The sequence below is a fragment of the Rhinolophus sinicus genome, chromosome 17 (assembly GCF_057876585.1).
Source record: "Rhinolophus sinicus isolate RSI-liver-muscle chromosome 17, RSI-T2T, whole genome shotgun sequence".
NCBI lineage: Eukaryota > Metazoa > Chordata > Mammalia > Chiroptera > Rhinolophidae > Rhinolophus > Rhinolophus sinicus.
Window position 1 is genome coordinate 9606593 of NC_142517.1, and position 26770 is coordinate 9633362.

A 26770-nucleotide genomic window follows, 5' to 3' on the forward strand; every position below is an offset into this window, starting at 1 on the left:
TGCTCTGCCGGCCTCCCCACCGCTAGCCGTGTGAAACACAGGGCAGCTTCTCCCCGTCCGCCAAGAGTCCACAGCCACAAGTCCAGAGTGTCACTGAATGTTTTGGGAGCATGGGAAGTGTATGAAAAAGCTGCTTGCTTTGCAACAAGTAGGCCTCCTGCTAAAGGAGAGAAGGGGACCCTGATTTGTGTACACACGAAGGACAGGTTTAAAAGTTGTAAAAGAAGCTGTCCAATTTTTTCTCTCTGAAACCCCCAATCTGCAAAAGCCTGTTTTCTGAAAAAGTCCTAAAATGCATACACAACCCACGTGCTGTCTGGGTTTAACGCAACAAAGCAGGAAGCCAGTTAAATGGATTCTGTCATGCTCACCGACCACGCACAAATGCCTTTTCTCTCCAGCAACAACAAAGCTATAACTGTCGGGGCTTCCTATCTGCTAGGTGGTATTATTCTCTCTCCACACGTAAATGAGAAAACTGAAGCACTGAGAGGTTGAGCAACTTGCCCACGATCACACACCTACTAAGTGGCAGAGCTGGATTTGAACCCCTGCTCCAAACTGCCATCGTGTATGGCTTCCTAGCCTCTATCAGGGCCCAGGATATAGTTACCCTCTCCTCGCCCACCTCCCTCAACTATCTACCTATAGGAAAATAAAATGTTCCAAATTTGTAAGAGAATGGAGTCAAATATTACACTGAACTTGTAGATAAACTGTGTTATTATGTACGGCACCATGTTTTGCTGGCAGAGGCGGGAATGGAAATGAGAAGCTCCGGCAACACCTGATCTTAGGGTGGCACAGGGCAAAGGCCCCTCTGGCAAGCCTGCGTCTTTGGAAGATCTGCCTGCAGTTGGGGTGGAAGGACGAAAGGTTGAGGAGGCAGCTGCGTCTTGACCTTGTGCACTGGAAAGGTGCAGCAACGAGCTGGGCCCTTACCCAGAGCTCCCACCTCCCCGGCCAGCCCCACAGTGAGGGAACCACAGGAGGGAGAGGAACGCACGCTCCACTTTTCCACGAATAGTCACTGATTCTGTGGAGGCAGGCAGCTCTGTGGCCCCGGCATAGACAGGGGTGTTGTCACATGGAACAACGTGACAGAGGACGGGCCAGGGAGGCTGGGAGCTGCCTTTGAGAATGTCACTGTAGCTCCCAGACCCTCCACGTTCCCAGCTACCAAGGGCAGGGCTGGCCAGTGCCCACTGTTCTGCAAGATCTCCACTTCATCGAATAATCTGTGGGTGCACCTTGGCACGTATTCTCCCCCATCACGGACCTTGCCCCCACTTTCCTGGTGGGGCCTGGAATGCAACAGGGAAGACCGGGGACCAAGTGTTGGGAAGGGACAGCATGGGACACAGAAAGGGAATCGAGTTCTTTGATGCTCTGAGTGAAATCGTATCCTTGATGAGAAATGGCAGGTCCAAAGTGCCTTTCCCTCCTGAGTCAGTCAGGAGAAACTATTCCTCAGTAAGATAGGTCCAACATGATGACCTCAAAGGGATACTTCCTCTTTGGAGGCTTGAAACATCAACTGACACTATGTGCCAAGAAGACGTGGAAAGAGCAGCTGTCCACATCTGCCAGAATCTTCTACAGTGTGACATTCACCTGCTTGCTGGCTCTACTGTAACCTCACCATTTACTCTCCTGTTACTATGCTATAGACACAGGCATGTAAATCACCTGTAAATTACTGTCCCTCTCTCTCTCTCTCTCTCTCACACACAAACACACACGCCCAGCCTGTTGACAGCATAAAACATGGTAGCTTAACAGCAAGTTGCACTGACTTAATTTTATAGCTGATTCTCATTTTTGTAAAAAAACGAATCTTAAAAGTTTTGTGACTCAAGTTATATCATTTAAAAATGCCTGGGGAGTTTTCCATTTGAAGAATGGAAACTTCCTGAGAGGCAATGCAAACCTTTGATACAGAGTAACTACACACCAGGAAACATTCCAGCAGTCTGACTTTTATGTGTGGTGTTTTCTTAAAGAAAGGCGCAAGAGAACTCTGGCTGAAGTGAAATAGTCACATATCGCTATTGTAATCTGTGACCTTACTAGGTTTCCTGATCCTACCAGATCCAAAAAATCAGACATTTTGAAAAACGGGTGATTTTTTTCTATGCATTTTGGGATTGCTGGCATTCAATACAGTTACCACAAAAATTCTCTTGGGTATTTTTGGAACTAAAAAGAATGAATCGAATTAACTTATAATTTTTGCTAGAATTAAAAAGTGACTATTCACTTTCTCTCAGAAATGACTTTCAATTTCCCGGAAGCAGGACTGACTGATTTGTTAGGCCTGTTCCTCAAATCAGATCTGGAGGGGTGGGTGCTTCCCCCACCCCACGCCGGAGTGGAGACCTGACCCAGACGATGGTGGAGACACCCTGGCATCCTTGGTCGTCTCCTGCATAGACCAAATAAGCAAGAGATTCGACGAGCAGCCCTTTCCAAGGGTACTGTTGCTTTTGGGAAGCTCACATCTAAAAGGAAAGGAAACTGGAGAGACATGTCGGTTTCCTCTCTGAGGCTGATGCCGTTAGGGTGTGCCAGGAACTGAACTCCCGTGCCTCCCTCACATTTATGAATCACTGGACTCAGGCCTTCAACAGGCATTTAAAGGCCCTAACCTACCATGTGCCAAGCGATCACATATATTAGGTTGAACCACGTGAAACTGCAGTTTTGTAGTTTAGGAAACAGGAATATTGGCCACTTCATACAGTTAAACCTACTACTTTGAAGGTTTCCCTAAGCTAGTGTTACTAGGTTTCCTTCTGATACCAAAGAAGGTTTAGAGCATCTAGTCACCATTTACTACGCGAGTCCGGGTCTGCCAGGTTCTCTTCCAGAAGCTGGATACGTTTTCCCCAGACCTGTCATGGTGCGATAGCCTGCATGCTTTCGCTAGACCAGCTTCTCCCAGACACCTCTAACGCACAGGCAGTCTGGGGTTTGGGCCCCGGGCCTCTACTCCTTTCCTTCCATTCCTGGGCCCTGCCTCCACCCCCCGCTCTCCCCGAGCCCCCACCGTGTGGACACCAGCCTTAGGAAAGCAATCCAAAACTGCAAAAGGAAGGCGATCTCATTTGCTCTCTTCTTGGCCATCTGCCACTGGAACAAAACTGTACCCAAAGTTCAGCTGCAAATGTATTCGCACAGGCATATCAACAGCAATCATGACATTAAATGATATACTGGCCAATTAATTGTGTTTAACAAATAGCTAAAAAAACCCACAAACCTCCCCCCCCAAAAAAAACACTGATATCTTTAAACTCTGGGGCCAAAGGAGATAACCAGTATCTCTTCACTAATTTAATTAGAACTAAGCTGCGTTCTCTCCATGCTATTCAACTTTTTGTTAACCAGATTCTCTGATAACATGACTAAAAAATTTAATCTAGTACCAAATTACAGAGTATGAGGAATAACCAAGAAGAATAAGATCAAGTTTAAAATACAAAATCAAGGTTCTGAGACACTTTATGTGCAGATACATGGTATGGACTTATTAAATGATTAAGTTTACTCAACAGTAGTTGCCGGAACACCCTCAGCAGCCCCCAACAGGGCAGCCTTTTTGACCATGAGCAACCAGGCGAATATTAACCACAGTGGCCAGAGGTGAGACCAGGGTTTCTCAATCGTGGTACTGGCGACATCTGGGGCCACAGAAGTCTTTGTTGCAGGGGATTGTCCTGTGCACTGTAGAAAGTTCAACAGCATCTCTGGCCTCCACCCACTAGATGGCAGTAGACTTACCCTCTGGTTGAGGGCACTAGGTTAGATGGCTACAATCAAATGCAAGCTGAATGGTATGTGTGGGGGCAAGAGTAGTTTCCTAGGGGAACAACCTGTGTCAGCTTCACAAGCCAGAGGAAAACCTAGAGGAATGGTCTACAGACACGGTGTTATGGAGAGGAAGTTATATATAGTACTAGAGAGCAGTACCCACCTTGACAATTGTATCCCTTCTAGCCAAACTCAAGGCTGGAGAAGAAACACTGGCTGATACAGGTGAAGGGGTCCTGGGCAAGAGATGGGGCTTATGGTCTTGATCATTGCACCACGACAGAGTGGACTGGGGGACAGTGACGGCGATCTCTGCCCACGCCTGGGCCTTTGCATGACACCTCTGCCTAGAATAACCACTTCTCTTCCCACTTCATGTGGATCCTACTGGTCCTTCAGGTCTCAGCTTAAATAGCACTTTCTCCAGGAAGGGCTCTCTCTGCCCCACTGCTCTGGATGTCCTGCTCAGTGGGGCCTTGCGTCCCGATTCTCCTAGGACCTCTTCAATTCGCAACACACCACATATATTGATATTCACTGCAGTAGTTGGGTTTTCTGCTGGTTCGTCCCACTAGAGTATGAAGTCAGAGACCCTGTCTCTACTGACTGCGCAGCATGCTTCCCCAGAACCCAGCGGAGCACCCACACCCGTAGACCTCTTCCCCCAAATATTTGCTGTATTCCACTGAGTGGCAGGGGAGGACCGATAGCAAAGTTCATGGACGGAATCAAGTACATGGTCATTATAGCAAACAGTTTCATCAATGTGTACACTGCTTTATTGCTGCCAAGGCGACAAGACTGGAGTGTGTGAGGCAGAAATGAATGGCGAACAACAGTATGGAAGGGGTGAAAGTTTCCATCTTTACCCACATATTTTTTGGATGTTCAACAGACCCTTATTATAATACATCTTTTGGACACATGTTTTGTACTCTGAGTCTAATCACACACCTGTCAATATATCCATAATATATACCGAAAGTCCAATGAGATAAGTTAATCGCTAAGCTGGGTGGAAGTTTTATCCTTCAAAACCAGTATTCTGAGGGGAAACAGTTTACATATTGATCAGGGAGAGGCGGGTAGCAAGGTGAGAGGGAAGGCCGTTCAAATAAGACTCGGTGAGGCTCTCATGATGTCTGTATTTCACAGAGCACGGGTTGTAATGAGCACGCGGGCAGCAGGCCACCTGCTGACATCTAGTCTGTTTGGTTCCCCGTCACCACTGCCAGTTTCCAACATCAAGCACACAGAGACATTTCCATCTAACTTTTATATGAAGAATTTAATTATCTATACACGTAACTAATCCAAAAGGTTGTATTACAGTTGTTAAAGCCGCAGGTTTATATATTTATATATTTTACATTCATATCCGTGAAAATACTGAGGCACAAGTGAACAAGGAGAAGCCCTCATCCTCTGCACCACGTGACTGGAGAGGGACCTCGACACAAGTGCCAGCACAGGATCCCCAAAGGGAGAGACACACAAACAGGTCACTACGAGTTAAAAAGTCATTAGTACAACTTCTAGATTGTGCTTGAGGCCCCGCCACCCCGTTTCCTGTGCTGTCAGCAATGGGCATTTTTATTGAGAGCTTCCAACTAGTGTTTAAAAGACAAACATGGCTTCAGCTACAGCACATCGAACACATAAACGGACCACGAGCTCCATTTCATATTAATCTGTAGAAATTCCACAGTCTAGTTAAAAAATGTAAACATTGGAAATTAATTGCAGGGAGACTTCTATACATTCTTTCTTGTCAAGAAAATTACTTGTTCAAAATGTGTCATTCCATGAAAAGTAACTGGAATAAAACTTCATATAACAGAGACTAAGAAGAGATTGTAGGTACTGTTGATCATAACAATCTCGATGGTGTTGTCTACTGATTTATGGTATGAAAACACACAAAATTAAAAACCCAAAACAGAAAACACCAACTCAACCAGATAAATCTGAGACAGAACAAACACAGGTGCTTTCTCATGTGGCTAAAAGGTCACTGTGCAAAATAAAATTAATGCAATATGATTAGAGTATCGTACAAGGTAATAGCTTTTGCCATGGAAGGAACTAATTTCTTACGTACAGGATGTATTATTACATGCTCAACAAGGTACATCTGAAACACACACACAAGCACAAATCACCGTCTGTTTAATTGGGCTCGTTCTACACGTCTTTAAAACAGATATACTGAACTCCTCTGTACTTCTACAGTAGGGGAAAAACCCAAACTACACAATTGAGTTGATAACACTGGACAAAATGAAAAAAATACATCAAGTTTCAGATCTATGGACATTTGGAACATTTTTTTAATAGCACATGCAGCATTCCTTGATAGTGGGTCTTTTTGCAAAACCAAAATAGCAAAGAAGTAATTTATTGTTTGATTGATTTTATTAAAAGGCTAAAATACATATTTAAAAATAATTTTAAAACTATTGAAAGCACCTGTGCCAAGGTGGGGGTAAGTCAATTGGAGTCACTAGGAAAGCCACAAAAGGACCCACTACCCTGTGTATTTCTGTAATTTTTGCTTCTATCTCTGCAAGAAATAACTCCACATTGCCCTCACATGCAACTAAGGTAAAATGAGGTAAACTGCTCTGCAGTGAGTTCTTCCACTCAGAAGGCAGTTGGTGATCATGCTGGAAGTCACATGATCAAGGCTGCATCTCCCATCATCCCTCTGGGCAGTGATATGGGATAGTGGGTCTCTTTGAGGACTTTCAAGCCTGAGGGGGGGATGGACAACATATGATTCCTAGAAAAAGGAGGAAAACAACACATAAGCAAAACAAAACAATGAGCAAAATTCAAGCTAGGAAAATGAGTCAGGCATGTAAACAGCATGGTGCCAAAATGATTAAAAAAAAAAAAAAAGGAAAAGGGGGGGCGGGGAGGGAGGGGACATGCTACAGAAGGAATGAAAAAAACAAAAACAACCCCACAAGATAAAGTCTCGTATTACAGAAGGTCTTCAAAGAGACTGGTGCAAATGCAGCAATGGTCTAGCTTTAAGTTCTGCAAACAAAGCTCAGCAGAATCAGAGCAATGCTGCATGTTTTACCGGAAGGTACCAGAGAGGAGAGGCCACAGAGCCCCACGGCACTTACATTGCTGGCTCGGGTCCATGTCCGTGGTCAGCTTCACGTAATTGGATGGGAAGAGCCCCACTTGGCCACTGACTTCTCCTTTCCACCAGTCAGGGTCCTCCCTGTTGAGGACGTTGATGAGCTGGCCCTTGTTGAAGGCCAGCTCGTCGTCGTTCTGGGCGGTGTAGTCGTACATCCCGATCACCTGGCACACTGCAGGAGACAGGGCCGGGTGAGCAGCTGCACGACTGCGCAGCACGTGGGCCGGGCAACGCGGGGGCCTTACACTCGCACGTATTCTTTGTGTCCTTTCCGAAGAGGATAAAGGGACGCGGAGGCGCTCGGAGGAGCTTTGTATAGTGTGGGCGGCAGAGGAGGACACGAAGGATTAAAAAACCAAGACAGCGGCAAGAATTCCACACGAAGGCTTTAGTTTTTTTTTACAATATCTTCCTCTTTTTCATGTTTACTTGTCAGGAGAACATTTACAGTGGTAACTGAATGCTTCCGTGGAATCGTTTCTAAATTGGGGTGCAGTGGAACTCCTTTAAAAAGCTGACTCTGAAAGATTGGCCCAACTGTACAGGACAGCTGTGTATCGTGGACACTTGACCATAGTTTTTGTTTTTGTTTTTTAAGGTGACCTCCAAAAATTCCTACTCTTAGTGAAGAGCAAAATCAACTGTTTCATTCGCTGCATTTTTGCAGCTCAAAATTTTGTCTCAAAGAAAGAAATTTCCACATTTAAGAACAAGTTTTCTTTCCTCATTTTCCCTCAGACCTACAGGAGGTTAAATTATTTTCATTCCCTGGCATTTTTTATACTTCAGATAAGTCTGCATAGTGAGGTTGTACCCCCAATTCATCTTTCTTAACCAACCTATATATAGGTTTAGGCTTTTCAAATTCGCCAGCTAATTCAGTCACGTCAGCAAATTATTTCTGTGGGTTTCAACCAACCTGATGAAGGGGACACGGGCCAGGCCTCCCCAAGGGAGAGGAGATCCAGCTGGCACCCCACCCCTCTGCCTACACGAGGCCACAGCTCAAGCAAAGAGGCCCAGCTGGGGTCGGGAATCAGTCACACAGTTTGCCAATCCTTTCATTTCTTGCAAAGGCTGCCAAGTTTTAATCTTATTCCACTGGGGATGCACAGCACAGACATTTAACCACAGGTACTGGAACGAAAATTCTGCAGTTTCCACAAATGCCACCCATGAATTGGTGGCTTAATGACCTAAAGCAGAATTCTGCCCCCCTAACCTCACCCATCTCAAATATTACCGAAGCATCTACTTTGGTCTGTTCGATCAGAAAACAGCCAACCGGCTCAGCTGCAGTGCCCTCTGTTCCTTTCAGTCCTTTAGGAGTGTGTGTGCAACATCCTGCCCATTAAGCGAAGCCCCTCTGTTCACAGGAAATGTCACAGGGGAGTTATTTTAGTCTTCAGTGAGCAGCACGCCACCACCACCAGACCCCCGTGGACTCCAGCTCCATCTCCTGACCTATTTAGACCCCAGCCATTTATTTTTAGAAGTCCCTTTTTGTCCCCTCACCCCCGAGCCCAAATCCCAATTTAAATAGCTGGAAGGAAATCAAGAGAAAAAGCTGGCTTTAATGCCACAGCATTCACAACTCCTTTCGGAAGCGAGTTCCAACAAGGGCTCTGTTGTACCCAGCACAGCAAAGCTGCTGAGATTTTGGTCCTTTTGAAAAACATATTCCATATCACATTAGTTGGGTGTCAGTCCCAGCAAGTAAAAGAAGCCCTTGCAGCAGAAAAACAATCTAAGCTACTTCATGAGAAAACCGAGTGGGAAGACTAACACGCCATGCAGACCATTTTCCACGTAGAGATGAAAAACTGCTTACCTGCCGGGAATGCCGTGGGCTTAGGGGGCTCGGTTGGAGTGATTTTGCTTGTCCCAGGGCTTAAAAGTTTTACATAATTAGCAGGAAACCAGCCTATCTGGCGCTTTTTCCCACGTGCCTAGTAAAAAAAAATATATCAAAAGTTTAAAAGGTTCATGTTCTTTCACGGTATGGTTTGCTTTGTAACAGCACTCATGTAAGGTTTGCACATACCTGGAAAATGCATTAACAGTAGAATCTATGGATTACTATGCTACAAAATGAAAACACTGCAGCTCAAATTCTAATTGTGGAGGTCACTGGTCAGCAAAGCCTCAAATGTTTTTACATGGGTGGGATTGTATGGGTCACAACTCAGAGTATAAAGCAGTACATATAGGATCAAACACGGTTCATGTAATGTCAGCTCTCATCTGCTAATTTCAGGTAATGTAAAATTGTAGCTACGTGGATTTTAGGAATAATCATAGCAGTCAACACTCATTGGGTGCTTTTCATGAGCCAGGCCTGTGCTAAGCATCTTAAATGCATTTATCTGCATAATTCCAAAAGTACAACACTTTACTGTTCCCATTTCCCAGATAAAGAAAGCAAGGCTCAGAAAAGTTAAGTGACAGTCCCAAGGTCACAGGCTAGTTAGTGGCAAGCCAAGATTCACACTCATGTCTGTACTCTTCTTATTGATAATAAACAACTGTAGATACAAGATATATACATGCAATATACATAGAACACAAGGAGTCTAAACTTGACATTGTTTTCAAAAACCATCAGGCCTACATGATGGGTACAGTCACATTTTTAATTTTTCACTTCCATTCCTTTCTCCTTCACTTTGACCTAATTCAACACAAGATCCATTTATTAAGTGTTTACAAGCCAAGTACTGCTGGAAAGGGTTAGTATATGACACAGACAAACTTATAAAGTTGGTAAGCCAAGACTTACAACCATGGCACAACTCTATGAGATGCAAGAGACTCTCGTTAGGGATCATGAGAAGTGCTATGATTACCCTTGTACGTTCCACCAGGAACAGAGAAGTCAAAACAATTTACACATACACACACTCTCACACTCGAGAAGCAAGTTGCCTTTGGGAACGGACGGGAGCCATTTGAATCCCTTTTTGTAACTTTTGAATTTTAAACCATGTGAATATATTACCTATTCCAAAAGGACATACGATATAAAGAATATAAAATTAAGAGAAAAGGGAACTCCCGCCATCTTACCCCTGCTCTCCCGTCTGCCACTATATCAAGGATACTTCTGGTTCCTTTTAGAACACAGATCACATTTCCCTTTCCTTGCGGTCTGATAGACTTCATGCCCTTGGCTCAAGGACTAAAAGCTTCTATTTTCACAGTGAATTCACCAATGATCGAAGCCACTCATTTACCAGTTCCCACATGCTTTATCTGTGTTGTATATGCCACAAGGCTCACAATGGTCCCCCCTTCCCCACCCCTGCAGTTTCACAAGGGCAGACAGAGCTCACTGGCAATTTCTTCATTTGTGTATCCACGATGAGAAACACTGGTTAAAGCACCAGAAGCCCTCCTGAGCATGGCAACTCACCCACTCTATTGTGGAGTCCAAGACCCCTTCAAAACTCTCTTTTGAACAAGGTACTAGGAGCGTGAGGACAAAAAAATGTGGTTGCTGCCTTCAAGGAGCTGATAACCGACATGCAGAAATAAGAAATATTCATGGACAGCTAATAATAATGTCAGCATCAATATTAAATATCAAGAGTGGTACAGGCATCAGAGCCATCATAGTTCAGGGGAAGGAGATGTCACTTCTGGTGGGGTGGTCAAAGAAAGCTTCCGGAAGCAGTGGCACTTGGCCAGCTCTTGAGGATGAGGGAGAGGTCAGAGACCACCACTTGGGGAGACATATGATGAGTAAAGGCAGTGAGGCATGAGAGTCCAGGGGAGTTAGCTTGTTTTCCAGACAGCAATTCACCAAATGAACCTGGAGGGGAGATGTCACTGACAAGTGACAAGACCGGTAAGAGGTATGGCTGAGACGAGAAGAGTGGCGCCTGTGGGATGCCCGCACGGCAGCCTGAGGAGGGGCAGTGGGAGTCACTCAAGTCTTTAGAACGGGAAAGGGACGTATATAGAGCAGAAGGCCTATTAGGTGATGACAGCCAACTCTCCACAGGGAGTGCGACCCACAGGTCTGAGGAGGGCCTCTTCCTATCCAGCAAAGGAACAGACACATTAAAGGGGAGGGGACCTTAGGACTCCAGGTCACATCGCTGAGCCAGGAAGCTGTAGCTGGTCAGACAGGGTTTTTATGGCCGCCCACTAGCGAGCTCCCCAGGGCAAGTTTCATCTTTGGCTTCACTCGAGGCTATGCCGTCCATTCCAGCCAAGATGCATTTCTTTAGTCCACTGGCTCACTCTTCACTCTTAAGGCACTTTATTTTTTTAAATTAATTGTCCCATATGCACAGAAAAGTACTGTATTTCTTCAACTTACCACAGTATAGATTTTCCTCTCCTTGACAAATGTTTGCATCAACAAAATGGTGAACTGAGGACGGATAGATGGGGACACAGACACACGGACATGGACACACACACACACATTCACACATGGAAATTAAAATGTTGTGAGGTATAGATGTGGCTTAGAACACATGCACACCTGCTATTGTACCACACCGTCTAATGCCCCCACGGAAAGCGCCGCTTCTGTAATGCCTGACACTTAATGGTAACTTCTATGCAGGTCTTCTTCATCATGAATTCTCATTATCCCAACACTCACTGTCTGACTCAGGAGCCAATAGATTTGGATAAGTCTTCAGAAGAATCCTTATCTCTCACAATTCTACTATTGGATGTCCAAAGCTTAGGAACCAACAGATTTGGATAATATGGAATCGGTCGCTCGCTGTTCAAACGCAGGATTACTTTGCAATGAAACTGCATCCCTTTGAGATTTTGCATATTCAAATTTGGACAGAGAATTTCAAACAAACAGAAAAGACACTAACTTGCAGCTCTCCTTCCCACCATCCACCTGGGTTCTTTTTTCGGATCAAAATCAGCTGACCAGGGGCCAGGGTAAGCTGCTCGGGACCCGTAGCAGTGTACGAAGCAATAACCTGGGCGATTTCTGAAAAACAAGATCCAACATCGTGGGGTACTGTTATAGTCAAGAGAAGAAAATTCTACGAAGACACAGCCACCCCCCAGGTTCACAGATTACCATCATCAAAGCCAGTCTACTGGGCTAGTTTTCTGCTAAATGAAGTAGGCTCACTCAATTGTCCCCCTGTCCCCCCATTCCACAGCCTACATCACAAAACAGCATTCAAGGGCTTGGTTGATCTTTTGGTTCGGTCCAGTCTGCTCTAGGACTCTCCACATCATCTCTCAGAACTTACTTACCAACTTCCCTCCACGAACTCTCCCTCCTTCCCCAATTCCTGCACCTTCTGTCTCAGCCCTTCCCACTATTACTGTAAGCACCCTGAGGCACACCGCTGCGCCCCATTCATCTGCCCCCCACAGCTCTCAGCATACAGTGCACTCAAGGATGGCGAAGTGAATAAAGGAACACAAGTGATGCTTTTCCACCTGTCAAGTACAGGAGAAAGAGAAATTCTGTTTCCCTCAGACACCTTGGGAGCATGGTACTAGCTGATGTACACTGTGGCTTTAGACTCGCACCCTCGCCCAAGGGACCAGTTTCTTTGCAGCTCACATTTTTAGGGTGATCCCTGAATATTAGGTCAGAATCATGTCAATGTGAGTTTGCTTCTTTTTATTTTGAGTTAAAGGAGGAACCTCGGGTTACGATGGGAATTTTATGCAAAAACAATTGAGCACAGAAAAAAATGTAAATAGTTCTGTACTTTTCCTGAATGTTAAAAAAATCTCATGGGAAAAATTCCAGCAGTACCACAGACTAGGCTCTGAAAAGTACAGGAGGTTGAGTATGAAAAGACAAAATTCTTCTCTGACTGAATTCTGGCGTACCTGCAGTGACTGCTTTCCGAACTTCTAGAAGCAATACAGAACAAACTGTTCTACCCACTCTCCCCATCACAATCATGCTTGAAAGAAAGGAGGAATGAAGTCAAGAAAGAAAGAGGTAAAAAGGCCCCATCCTCTGACAGTACTTCCTACTTCTCTAGAGGAACACGAGCTCCCCCCCCCCGCCCGCACCCCCGTTACCCTGATCTGCAGTCAGTGCTGGGCACCAGGCTAGGAGCGCAGGCTGTCATGGTGCCAGCCTAGCCCTGCCAGAGGCTTCAGAGAGCTCAGAGGAAGCGAGACAGCGCGCAGCTTTCATACGTATATACCCTGGCTCTGCTGAGAGCTCAGGCTGGGACATCTGTGCTAGGGACAGGCATTCTCCCCTAAAGCGCCAAGGACTAGCTCCAGAGTCCAAGAGTTTCTGGTGGGGACAAAGTCCAGATCAGTAACCTATTTGGCCTCAGATATTTCTGCTCCTCAAAGGACCTGGCACATGTGGCCAGCGAGCGGCCCCAGCATTTTTTCCTGGCTCTGGCGTCCCCAAGCAGCTCACTGGTTTCAGTGCGAAGTTAAGCCCATTGGACCCTGTGGAACAACAACTCAAAATGCAGACCACTCACACTTAAGACAGATTCGGCCCTGGTGGTCTGAGTCTGACTAAAACCCTACGACAACCCGAAAGCCCACTTTTCCTTGCCAGATAAGCCCATTTGGAGCCGAGAACCACATACAGATACACAAATAAATCCCTCGCTTGGCGTAGCGGTGACTCTTTCAACCTATAATTTCCTGGGGCTATAACAGCAAAAAAGCTCAAATGACCTAGATGAGGAAGACGTGCCACACAAACCATATGATTCACATCTGCTTCTCTCTTTCATGCTTCTATTTATAGAACATGTGATTTTGTTTAAAAAAACAAAAACACTGAATTCAGAGGGATGACTATGATGTTGTACCTTCAATATGCACCTGAGGAAAACCACCCAGTAGCTTCCAAACTAACGGGACCTACACTCTGATAATAATAATGACTCTTGCTCCTCTGATCTCCACTATTTATGGCCTGGGACTGAACGTGCTGTCGGGAAAGGTAAAAGGGCTTCCGGAGTCTAACGAGATGACTGAGCAGCAGCTCACCCCAAACCTTACGCTCCATGCACTACGACTCCCCGCCATCTTGCCTGGTTCTTCACTGCCCCAGGGAACTCTGTCCCATGTGTGAAGCAACAGCCATATTTCATAACCATGTACACATTATTTGGGGATTCCAAGGAAAGGATCTACTATGTCCACCACTCTTAGGAAAGACTACTTTGTCTTTTTGTGCGTTTGTTTTTTAAGCTTCTGGCCTTCATAAACAAAAATTGGGAGCAACTATCAATTACATTCAAAACATTGAAAAATAAGCATCAGGGTTTGTAACTTACCAGGTTTTTTTCCTAAACTCCCTGTTTTCCCAGCAGTTCCAGAGCCCTTAAAACAGAGCAAAAGGTCTCATTTGCATACTGCAGAGTTTTCATCATGCAACTTAAAAAATGATTAGTGACGACACACACCCACGTGAGCCCCTGAATCCCCCTTTTCATTCCGGGGAACACAGTAGCACTATATATTCTGAGATACAGACGTGCATCAGGAAAACACGGGACAAAATAAGTCTTTTAAAACATGCAGCTTTTACTCTCTTTGCTAGAGAAAACTTAGCAAAGTAGGGGGCACTGTAGGGTCCCAGGGGCTCAAGTACTAAGTAGCGAAGGCACATCCTGTCCCTGGGTAAAATCAAATGGGCTGCCACGCTAGTTGGACTATTAGTCTATTCCCTAAAAACTAAGCTCATGCTTTATGTTCAAATGGTTAATTATTAGTTTACATATAAAAAGTACCGACACCCATGAGCACAACACCCAGATTTAATACATGAAAATATTAATATTTTGCTACATTTGCTTTAGAACTTTTTTTTTAAAGAACTACAACAGTACAGTGGCCATTCAAACATCCCCTCCCCCATTGCCTTCACCTCTTTATCCAAAGAGGCAGCTACTCTCCTGTGTAGCCTTTCTACTCAAATCTTAAGCTGTTTAAACACTGAGTTTCTCTGTCCATGCTGGATGCACAATCCATAAAAGCAGAACATATTTTTTTCCAACTATTAAGTGTTTCAAAGTGCTCTGGAGTTGAATTCCTTCATGGATACTCATGGAATTTTAAACCGGCCGAGTACGCCAACAGAGAACTGGAGTCAGGACAGAGGCCTGGCTGAAACCTGTCCTTCTAAAGTGCTGTATTCTGAATTAATTTTCACCCTCCAGTCCCTATCTTGCAGTACATTAAGTATTCCAATTAAAAGAAAAGTCTCAATAAACAAAATGAGAGTTACTATAAGAATAAAAATATGTAATTTATCTACCAGGAACCCAACTCATCATAGTTCCTTTATTTTGGTTATTGAAATTTCACAACCATTTACCAGGGCAAGTTTGAGTTAAAATTTTTACTCTGATAATGCTTTCTGTATTAATAAACAAAGTTATACAATACCAATCTCCCTTGCTGTTTGTATAGGCTGCATATCAAAATAAAGGAAAGCTAATGAAACAAGAGTCCAAATGACCAGTTCCATTCCCAGTGCAGTCTTCTACTATACTCCTTATATTCCATAAAAAGAACAAAGCAACTAGCAATATCATCGTAGCTTCAATGTGCTCCCTGTTAAAGATCACAGCCAGCACCTCAGCTAAGATGTCCTCAGAAGGCCAGGGTCAGACCCTGCATTCCTCAACAATGCAGTGGCAGAGCTGCCCAGGCTGTGTGCCCAGCACATCTCAGACAGAGAAGGGAGGCCAGGATGGCACAAGCGCTCCTGTACCCCTGGGGCAATTCTGGAATCTGAGGCTGGGTCTGGTTTTTACCTTTGGCAGGATATTTTCCTTACACACTGAACTCTGTGTCTAAGTAGGGTGAAAGAGCTGACTTTTTAGATTTTTTTCATTATTATGAAACAACGTAGATAAATGTCCCAAACCTTTAGCACTGCTAGTTCTTCTGTGGCTAATAATTTAAGACTACGGTTAAGAAAGCACCTTATAGCTCAGCTTACCTTTAAAAAATGTCACAGTGTATTTTTTTTTTAACTTACTGACTTCAGATGGCTTTTTATAGAAAACTATATATAATTTATTAAAATTGAAGTGATGGCTTTTGTGTTTTAACTAATCCAAAAGGTAAAGTCACTTTAAAAGTTTTCATGCCTGGTAGCAGAAATCCAGTTTAATGTTTCCCCCACCCCTTGAAAAAACATCTGCATAATTCTTATTGAATCCAACTGGCCGGCATGGAGAAGAATTTAATTCCCTCTCTCCAGGTCTGCAGAGGACAATTTGTTGGCTGTCTTACAGGGGAGGTACTTTCTTCCTGGCTTCTGCCAGATTCTCCAAGGGTAGGCCGACTTCTGCAAATCCTATCAGGGGAGTTTCAGTGAGCTGTTCTCCAGACCACAGCATGGGAAAACAAGGAAACAAAAACAACAATAAAGATGCTCCCTAAATAACAAACCCATGCAAAATGAACTATTCTGAGAACTGCAGGGAAGGTGAGAAGGTCGGTGGCAGTACTGCAGCATGTCACAGGCCCAGCCTCGCTCTCAGAGCAGCTAGGGCCCTGTGGAGGGGCCCAAGCTGCACCCTCCTACTAGCATTCAAATGAGAGGAGCCCTGTCCATTTGTTTACACCTGAGGCAGTGGCTTCTCTAGGCGCTTTACCAGCCTCTTCTCTCTGTGCCTAGAAGGCATGAGGAGAAAGAACAGAACTGCGACCTGATTGCCTGCACTTAAAAAAAAAAAAGAGCCCATTCTTGTTGGTTTATTTATGTGCAATGGATCTGTTAAATGACTACATCTATACCCCGAAATTCTCCACTAACTTGACACTGGCCACTTCGAGATGGGCTCCCATATTCGGTAGGCCCACCCCACCATTTCATTAAACTTGCACTATCTCCAGAGCACATTTTATGCAATTGAATTTTTTGAGCCCCATTTAACAACAATGGGAGCCATTTCTGATTTAGAAGGATAACAGCATTTATTTCAGACCCTTATCAACGGAGATACTAAGGCCTCGCCAAAAGTGTACCAATCCCTTAGACCTTGTGCCTTCCTACTGCGTAGGCATATAAGTTTGAGAAACTCTCTATTGCCCAATATTCTGGGGACAGTATCCCCAAAATACTTTTGTCTACATGGGCAAAATCCTGCTGTGTATCTTTCTTGGGGTGTCCCAATTCAGTGACCACGAAGACCTCATCAAGAACGTTTACTCAAAAAAAAAAAAGGTCAATGAAGAAAAAAGAAAAAAACAAAAACGTTTACTCCAAATCCTATGTCAGTTACACGCAGGAATAGAGATGAATATTGAACATTATCCCAGCTGATACAGCACAGCCTCCGCTCAGCCCCGGGGAGTTCTTCTGCGGGTGGGAAGCCACGGCTTACCCTGCAGCACCAAATGACAAGTTCAAACAATTACAGGTCACACTGTATTGGCTGTCACATTCCAGGACTTAGCAAAACCCAACAAAGTGTTCCACCTTCAAACATGTGAAGAGAATCACTGCACAGACAGGGAGAGGAAGCAGTTAATGTGGGTTTACCTCTGAATCTTTAAGCCTCACATAGTTAGATGGGAAGACTCCGGACTTGTCGCCCACTGTTCCTGTCCACCAGTCACCATCTTTCTTGGTAACCAAAATCACATCCCCTTGCTGAAAGGTTAAATCGCCTTGCTCAGAACTCTCGTAAGTGTACATGGCAATAAATTCTGGTGGGGAGAAATATCGAGATACGGAGAGAGCTTGATTGTTGACAGAAATCCCAGACAGCTTTGCAAAAGCAAGTTTATGAATAAGGGAGTTAGGATAATAAGACCCATTCCCGAGAAGGGCTAGTCACGGATAAAATATGGCGTTGCAGAATACCCTGGGCTCCAAATTCTCCAACAGCACATAAAAATTCAGTAACTGCAGCCAGGGAGACAATTCCTGGGAAGGAAGACCCAGCCACAGGAACACAAAAACCCAGCTGCGCGCCTACCAACACTGAGCACCACCAAGAGTGATCTATAATTTAACATCATGATTTCTTTTTAAAATGAAAATGGTTTTCCCATTTGTAACTAACAGTTACTGAGCAGCCATGCTGTGCTGAGCACGGGGTTAGATGCAGTGACTTGCAGCTTCCGGTCTGCACATCAAGTATCTGTATTTCAGTTTGGAGGGTACCAAGCCACGATTTTAGAAAATGTTTACATACAGTACACCCTGTATGTAAATTAAGACACATTTTTCATTACTCAAAAGCCTGAGTGAAAACTTATGTCCTACTGTGACATATACACAGATGATAGGAAGCTGTTGGAACAGGAAATAAAAAATATATGTTATTTTGTTAAAAATGGGCATCTACTTGTGATTCAAATGCATAAACAGGTAGACTGGGCTACAATGAAAGCCGACACCAGGAAATAATCAAGCCTTTTTGAACAAGTTGAAAAGACAAATCACAGTTTCGTACATTTTATTATTCATGTAATTTCCTCTTACGAATAAGAACTAATGTTCTTCACTGTCTTGAATGTGAAGCCTCTGCATTCCAGAGGAAATTCTTCTTTTTAATTATAAGCAGCTGATTTTACTACGGCTTAGAAACCAAGTCACATGCTCAGAAAGATCACTAGACACAAAATTCGAGACACTACACTAGGGACAGGATCAAGATGTACAGAAAGATGAACCTAAGCTTTTTTCCCCACTTTTTCTCTGTTTTATCCTAGGCCTTTGTATAATTTTTGAAAAGCAATAAAAAAACACCATCGACTGAAAGTTCATTTTGCTGTATGCTTCTCACTAAAACTCCAGTGCAGAGCCTAAGGTTAATTAACAGACAGAAATTTAGTATGGAGGAATCCTTTGGCTGATTGTAAGCGCCTCTGCAGGAGGCACTAGTGAAAGCTAAAACAAACACAAAAAGAACACAAAACCCCCCATGGCTTGTGCTAATGTGTGCAGCTCTGCGATGTGGGGGGCTCTCCAAGGCTGCCTGGGCTGCCGGTTCAGCGCTGACCCATAGGAGGCCGGGGCCAGCACGACTACTGGTGAGTGCCTGCCCTCGGCAGACACAAGGTCACCCAAACGTGCCAAGGAGAACAGAAGACTCTCTGTGTTTGGCCCTCCAGGGCTGGTAACACACACCTCCACAGTTAAAACTGGAAAAATTATTTCCCACACAAGGAAATCAGAGCTTGGCAGCTTTCATAAGGACGTTCTTTTTCTGTTAATACATTTCTTTTCTTGATTTCTCAATATTGTGACCCTCCCTTTTCACTTTGCTCCGTTACTTGTTTCTTAGCTCATGTTTGGCCACTTAGATAGGATCCTTGGCAGTCAGTCGGTCCTGTCCCCGGTGATTCCTACACTCAAAAGCCACTTTCTCAAAAAACGGATCCAAATGTTGAAGGAACTTTCAAAATGCTTAAGAAACTTCAGAAGCATGAACTCCGGCTGAACCCAACACTACAGTGTAAGACACCAGAGACTGGAAGACTGTGGCTGTACTGGGCCTGCAGCCCTGCCCACAGCAGTCTGGGGCTGCTTCTGGTTTCAATGAAAGCCTGGAGACGCAGTGGCACCTCACCACGGAGACCCTCCACCAGAGACATGTAACGCAGGGCACTGGCCTTTCCCAAGCCGACATTTTAAGAGCTACTCAAACTGACAATCTGTTTAATCTGGTTTACGGTTTACTTGAAATTTGCTGATGGTTCATGCCGTCTGAATAAGCAGCTCATTAATACTAATACTAAATAGCTTTTCTCAGAATTTCAGATGCCAGTGTCCTTCCACATCCCTCCAGGGTGCCAGCAATCTTTCCCAATATTTCTAGTATCTAAATCATTTCAAATGGGTGTAAGAAATGTGCAATCTTTCCTAATATTTCTAATATCGAAATCATTCCAAAATGGGTGTCATAAATGTCAACTAAGATTAGAATTGAACTCTCTTCTGTTGCCCAACTTTATGTGCGTGGTTCATCTGTGACCTATTTATTGAGGCCTTAAATGTTGAGGCCTTGACATGTTTCAAAACAAACTGACATCCATCAACACCGCTGTTAGGTAAGAAAGCTCACTGCTTTCTGTGGCTCTATCAATAACCCAGGAAATGAAGCAAAAAGGAAATGAAAGTAGCAGGAATTTACTGAGCTTCATTCTAAAAACTGTACACATGTTATTTCATAATCCTTGTAAATAATGTCCTAACTCAAAGGGTGGTTATTATGCCCACTTTACAGACGAGGAAGTTAAGGCATGACCAAAATTACAAGGTTACTAGGTGAGGGAGCTAGGATATAAGCTTTGGTGCTTGAGACAGACTTACAGGGGGTGGGGAGGGCAGGTCATCATATGCCTTATACATACTGACTGCGTGTGCTGTGTTTCAATGAACTTTTTGCCTTGTTCTAACAGTGGATAAAAAAAAAAATCATTAAGATGATAAGAATGTGTAAAAAGGACTATGTTAATGACTGTTTTGGTGGTAATAGCAAAAGCTGGATGCAATAAAATGCTGGACTTGTTTAGTGATGGATAAAGTTTTACCATTATACATAATTAAAACAAAATGTTTTTTTCACTTGTAAAATTCTTCTTGAAAAAGTACCTTTGTTACTGTGGGTCTGAAATACCATTAAACCTTAATCCTTGCTATCTCCATGGAAATAATTGTTTTAATAATTCCAGTTGTCAAAAGGCAAGGTTTCGAAGGAACGCAGCAATCTCACAATGGCAAACAAACTAAACAAAACATTCTATCCTCCTATAATTTATTCAAGGAACCCATGAAATATTACTACATAATTGCGTAGACAATTATCTGTTAGCTACAAACACTGTTCAGACTTCTACGTGGAAAGCCTGTCTGACTCAGGGTGCATTCTTCAATTAGTACTTACCGTGTTTCCCTGAAAATAAGACCTAGTCGGACAATCAACTCTAATGGGTCTTTTGGAGCAAAAATTAATGTAAGACCCGGTCTTATTTTACTATAACATAAGACCCGGTATAAAATAAAATAAAATAATATAATATAATACAATACAATATAATATAATACCGGGTCTTATATTAATTTTTGCTCCAAAAGACGCATTAGAGCTGATGGTCCAGCTAGGTCTTATTTTTGGGGAAACATGGTGTGATAATGGCTATATTGAATGTAGAAAAGACATGAGAATTTACCATTAGAGCCTGAATTATGTAGGTTTTTAACTCATTTTTAAACTCATGCTACATACTAGCATATACAATCCTTAGGATTATGTCACAAAGCAAAGACCAGGAAATAAATTAATTATTTGTGTAATAAACACTCAAAATGAAATTTTTAGGCCTAAATAATCTGGTGTGGTTGTTTACGTGGAACATAGAAACTGAACTTCTGTTTCATTTGGGGCGGTCCAGATGGCCTGACGTTACTGTGACAGCTTTACTGGACTGTATAGTTATGGCTTCAAAACAAAATACCTATGTATCGGTCAAAGAATAGCAACGCCCACAAGTTAGCTATAAATAAAGATGCTCAGAAAACTTGACCCTCAGTGACGATGATGGGCCTGTTTCAAAAGTCAAAGGGCTCGTAATCAAATGTAATTAGAAAATTCAGTTTTTATGATCAATATATCTGAGAGTAATTTGAAAGTCTCCATGAAATATTTTGCTTTTGTAAAGAGCTAAACTTTTACTTTACCTAAAAATTTAATATACTAAACATAAATTAATGTTATATATTAAATAAATAACTATTTAAAAGTGAAATCCAATCTTGGTTCAAACATTTGCTGTTCGTATTACATAATTTCCTTGACCCATCTAAAAAACATAATTTGACTCAGGTTCTCACCTTCTCCCGAAACGGCTGGCTTGGCTGCTGGGGAAGCTACTCTCTTTAGACTAGCCGGACTTTCTGAAGAACCAGAATCCATGCTGAAAAAGGGAGGGGAGGGGTGGGCAGAAAGTATTTTAATTTTTATCTTCAAAGAAATTAAACAAATGACATTGATTTTTTTTTAAACTGCTTAACATTTAAAACTTTGAACAATCTACAGATGAAATAGATGCACTTAGTTAAAACACACGGTAAGGTACAAGAGGCCTGATTCTAAGCTTATATATTTGTTTTTCAGCACTACGTTATGCTGGACAGACAGCCAACGTATTGGTCTATTTCAAAGCAAGACTGACAGATCCTCAGCCAATTATTTCTATTTTTATCTTCTTAAAGCTCAGAATTTGTGCTGAACATCAATACAGTTGGAATAATTAGACAACAACCTGGTTAAAGTTCCATGCTATAAGGCTCCTAATGAAAAAGATAATTCACTCTTCCAATTACTTCCCCAAATGCCGTTGGCCTCTAAGTATTCATATGTATCTGGCACAGTACCGGTACTAAGCTTATGAAGAGAGGCATAATCTACAACAAATCCACAAGAATGCTTCAGGTCTCAGAGTAGAACTCCCTTTTGCAGAAGTTAATGAAAAGCAAGACATGCTGGCTTCCACAAGGGAGGGAAAAAATGACCATTTATCTGTAAAAGGCTCCCATCTTGTTGACACATACTCTAATTTTTGCAGTTAAAAGATCCCGAAGACAAAAGAATCCTGCAACTCCTATCTGAATCTGAACCCGTGCAAACAGTAATTTAATGACTGATATTGTTTTCATCTAATAGAAGCAGATAAACACAAAAATACCTTGTAGATTTCCTTATGGGCCCTGAAATGAGTTTCACGTAAGACTTGGGGAACCAACCCTTCTGACCTTGAACTTCTCCAAACCACCACATGTCTTGCTGTTCCAGGACGGTGATGACATCATTTTTGTTAAAATTTAAATGGTTGTCTTTCTTGGCTCTCCAGGGATACAGGGCTTGTGCCTGGAGCCCCTCCACCTTTTCACCCTTGTGTGGAATAAGGTAAAGGACCTCTTGTTACTTTGTGATGTGTATCAATTCCGACCACACGAACATTCCTCCCCAATAAGAACACTCCAGCACACACCCAGCCAGAGGACCTGCTCAGGGCAGGTGGTTACAGATGCTTCACAGTTTCCCAGTAATTGTTTATTTTCAAAAGTGGAGGTGAAAACCTGCCAGCTACTCACAAAGCCATTGTCTGGCCATCTAGAACTCTCTATGTAAACAAGCCAGGAGGTCATATTTATTCTGTTGCCCCTGGCTGTGTGCTTTTTACATTTTCGTTCTATTTTAACTCTCAAGTTGCCCAGGGTACCCTCCGTCCCCCATTTCCAACCTTATCTGGATGTTTAGTGGGAGATTAATACTGGAGCAGAAATCTTACAAAATCCCAAAGGATAATTAACTGACATCTTAGTTCAGGTGGACACAGGAAAACATGCCCTGCATTGGACTCGGCTTGTGTTAGTTCCCTTTTCAGAACAGAGGTTTGGTTAACCTAAATCTATTGTAATCACCATTGATTGCACATCTATATGCAAGACATTATGGGGTTACCGAGATAAATAAAATGCCATCTCTGCTTCCCCAGAATAATTTAGGTTAAGACACTTTATTAACCATAAAGCATTATAAAAAGGGGACAGTATGATATTATTAGCAAAGAACTCACAATTAATAAGGAAGAAAGAGATACAAACTACTATGACTACCATGAGGCAGAATGAAATATGCTAATAAGAGGTTCCAGCCATTCACTGTGGGAACAGAGAGAAAAGAGGCATTAATTCTGCCTGATGGCACCAGGGAAAGCTTCGTGGAGGAGGTGGCTTTTGAGCTAGGCCTTGAAGGATGAGCAGCATTTTGACAGGTAGGGCTTCGGAGGAAGGGCAGTCCAGGCCGAGGGCGCAGCACAGGTAAAGGCCTACAGGCGGTACATGGTGAAGGGTCCAGGAAAAGGAGCAGAATCCAGGGGTGCGTGGGGCCTAGTTTCATGTAGGGGTGTAGTGTGAGGTGAGGCTGGAAAGGAGGGTGAGGCATTTACTGTCTTTTTAAAAATGATAACACAATACCATTTAATAGCTTAAAACATTCCTCAAAAATACGTGAAATTTCAATCACATACTTCATAAATGGACATGAACAAAGCATAATGCCCAAAGACAGTTCATTCTGAACCAATTTGTACTTGCCTTCAGAAGACATTTGCATATAGACATTTGTATATTGCATATTGATGATTATGTCTGATATGTGGAGAATTTATGACAGGTCAAACAGTTTCAGCATCCTTGTTGATAACTTCTACACCCTGGTCTTCATGGGTTCTCACCTTCTTAAACCTACAACACCCTTATTTCTTCCACTTCAACCACGAGGTCTGACAATGAAGTTCGCGAACTTGTTGCAACGATGTTGCTAACCTTTTCTGATATCAGAGGGATTATTCATTGTGAATTTGTACCAACTAGACAAACAGTTAACCAAGTTTACTATTTGGAAGTGCTGAAAAGGCTTCGGGAACAAGTTAGACGACCTGAACTTTTCGCCAACAATTCATGGCTCTCGCATCACGACAATGCACCAGCTCACACTGCACTGTCTGTGAGGGAGTTTTTAGCCAGTAAACAAATAATTGTATTGTGACACCCTCCCTACTCACCTGATCTGGCCCCCAATGACTTCTTTCTTTACCCGAAGATAAAGGAAATATTGAAAGAAAGACATTCAGGACATCAAGGGTAATACGACGACAGCTCTGGTGGCCATTCCAGAAAGAGAGTTCCAAAATTGCTTTGAAGCGTGGACTAGGCACTGGCGTCGGTGCATAGCTTCCCAAGGGGAGTACTTCGAAGGTGACCATAGTGATATTCAGCAATGAGGTATGTAGCATTTTTTCTAGGATGAGTTTGCGAACTTGTCACACCTTGTATACACTCCTTCAAGTTCTCAGAGCTGGAAGGTTTCTCTGAATTTCAAACACCTGCCGGGGACCATCTATTCTTTGCCCCCTATTTTCTTCTCTCGCACTCACAGAGAACCCCATAAACTCACCACAGGGGCTCTCACAGCTCTTCTGTACTGTCTAATCCTTTCGGCCACTTCCATTTATTTCTCTTCAAGAATGGACCCCATTGCAACTGTGCCCTCAGGAGTATTTCAGAATCTTTTTCCCTGAGAAATCTTCCCTGTAACGCCTTGTCAATCTCTCTACATAGATTTGCCTGAATAACCCAGCGAGGGGTTGGCCAGACCTTGGACCCTGGGTTTAAATCCCAAGTCTGTCACTTCCTAATTCTGTGACCTTGGGCAATTACTTAATCACTCTAGGCCTCAGTTTCCACATCTATAAAACAGCAATACTTTCTTTAAAAGGCTGTCAAGACAAGATCTATTTATGGTACGATGATGGCAATAATTGTAACAGTGGCGGTAGCTTTTACTGTCATTACTGCTAGTCCCAAACTGTGAAGTGTTGCCAGAGAAAGCTAAGACAATGCGCAATGACAATGAGATTCAGGCTAAATTCAGTAGCAATTCTTCGTGCTTTGCTGAATTCCTATTTTGCACACTGTGCAGGCCCTCGGGGTCCCCTCCCACGACTGCTGCCAGTAGCATTATCTGAACTTCTTTCTCTCCTTTATTTTTCTCCAACTTCTCTTCACCAGGCCTCTCCCAGAAGAAAAAAGAATCCTGTCTCTTTTCTGTGCTTTTCAGCTTGTTTCCACCTTACACGGATTATATTCTCTGGTACCTGACTTTTTAGTCCCTTTCTCCACTGGCAACACGGTTGGTTCACACCTTTCCTGGCGCTCTCCCTCCACCCTGCTCCTTCTCTTTACTTTTACGAGTCTTTTCCCCTTCTCACCAATCATTTCCTCTTTCACCCCTTTGCAATCTGGTTTATCCCACTCTATTGCAGGTCACAGATACAGTCTACATGCGACATTGCATGGTCTCTTCTTTGCCCTGATCACCATTAGTACCATGAGCACCACAACCACCCCTTTCTGGAAATTGCCCCCCCTCTTCTCCACCACTGAGCTACCCCTGAGCATGAGACACGTGCTCACTGCAGACCTGGGACAGACTAAAAGGAGCAGCTGTAAGAAGCTGCCCTCCCTCCAGCTCACAGAATGCACATGCTCTGTGTACTTTGCACATCCCCCATGTCCTCTTTCCTTTGAAGACCTCACACATGTCCTTAGATCTGATCTATGTTCCAGGCAGGACTACTGGATGTCCCACTTTCACCTTAAACTTAACACGTCGAAAACCCAGTTCCTCCCTCTAACTAAAAATCAATTTCTCTTTCTGCCTTCTTCATTTCTCTTTAAGGTCCAGTCCTTTTTCTCAATCCCAGACCTCTCCTCTCCCTTTGCTCCCACAGGCATTGTGACTCCATCCTCTAACTGGTGTCACTGTCCCGACGTCCTCCACGCGCACCTCCCTGCACACGACTTCCATACGCACCTGCCCGCATCAGAACCTGTCCCTGGCCCCCAAGCCTGCCAGACGGGCATCTGCTCGTTGGGTTTGATTAGTTATAGAAATTTCATTCCTTTATCTTTATTGTGTGAAGTAAAAACAGAAATATTCGGAAAAGCCACCATTATCCCTTCAGAAATTACTTTTCTTAGTAGGGCATTGAAGAGCTTCCCATTAACCTGCCATCAGTCTGTGTTTTCTAATAAATGCTCAATGGCCTAGCCAAATGCACTGGCCCGTGACTTCCCCTAAACACTCTCTGATTTCCTACCTTAAAGCCTCTCCTCATAGTGTTTTCTGTGTGATATGCCAGGACTCTCCATTTCCTCATCAGATCTCACCCACTGTTCAAGACGCAGTGCAAACACTACTTCCTTAAATAAGCTCTCCCGCTCAGCCCAGGCAGGAGCTGCTTACACCCTTCTCACTATTCACAGCCCCGTCCAGGGAA

General features: G+C 43.5%; 1 protein-coding gene across 6 annotated transcripts in view; it reads right to left on the reverse strand.

Moving 5' to 3' along the window:
- ITSN1 (intersectin 1) overlaps positions 1–26770 on the reverse strand; it is a 189694-nt gene that overhangs the window by 40535 nt on the left and 122389 nt on the right. For 5 of the 6 annotated variants that reach the window (XM_019730239.3, XM_074325803.2, XM_074325791.2 and 2 more), the window contains 7 exons: positions 22610–22815; positions 21756–21838; positions 17454–17620; positions 14230–14275; positions 11812–11933; positions 8799–8916; positions 6948–7139 (listed from right to left, as the gene is read on the reverse strand). In XM_019730239.3, coding sequence (XP_019585798.2) covers positions 6948–7139; positions 8799–8916; positions 11812–11933; positions 14230–14275; positions 17454–17620; positions 21756–21838; positions 22610–22815 — 934 coding nt within the window. The remainder of the gene's footprint in view (positions 1–6947; positions 7140–8798; positions 8917–11811; positions 11934–14229; positions 14276–17453; positions 17621–21755; positions 21839–22609; positions 22816–26770) is intronic. The other variant, XM_019730241.3, reaches the window with a different exon arrangement.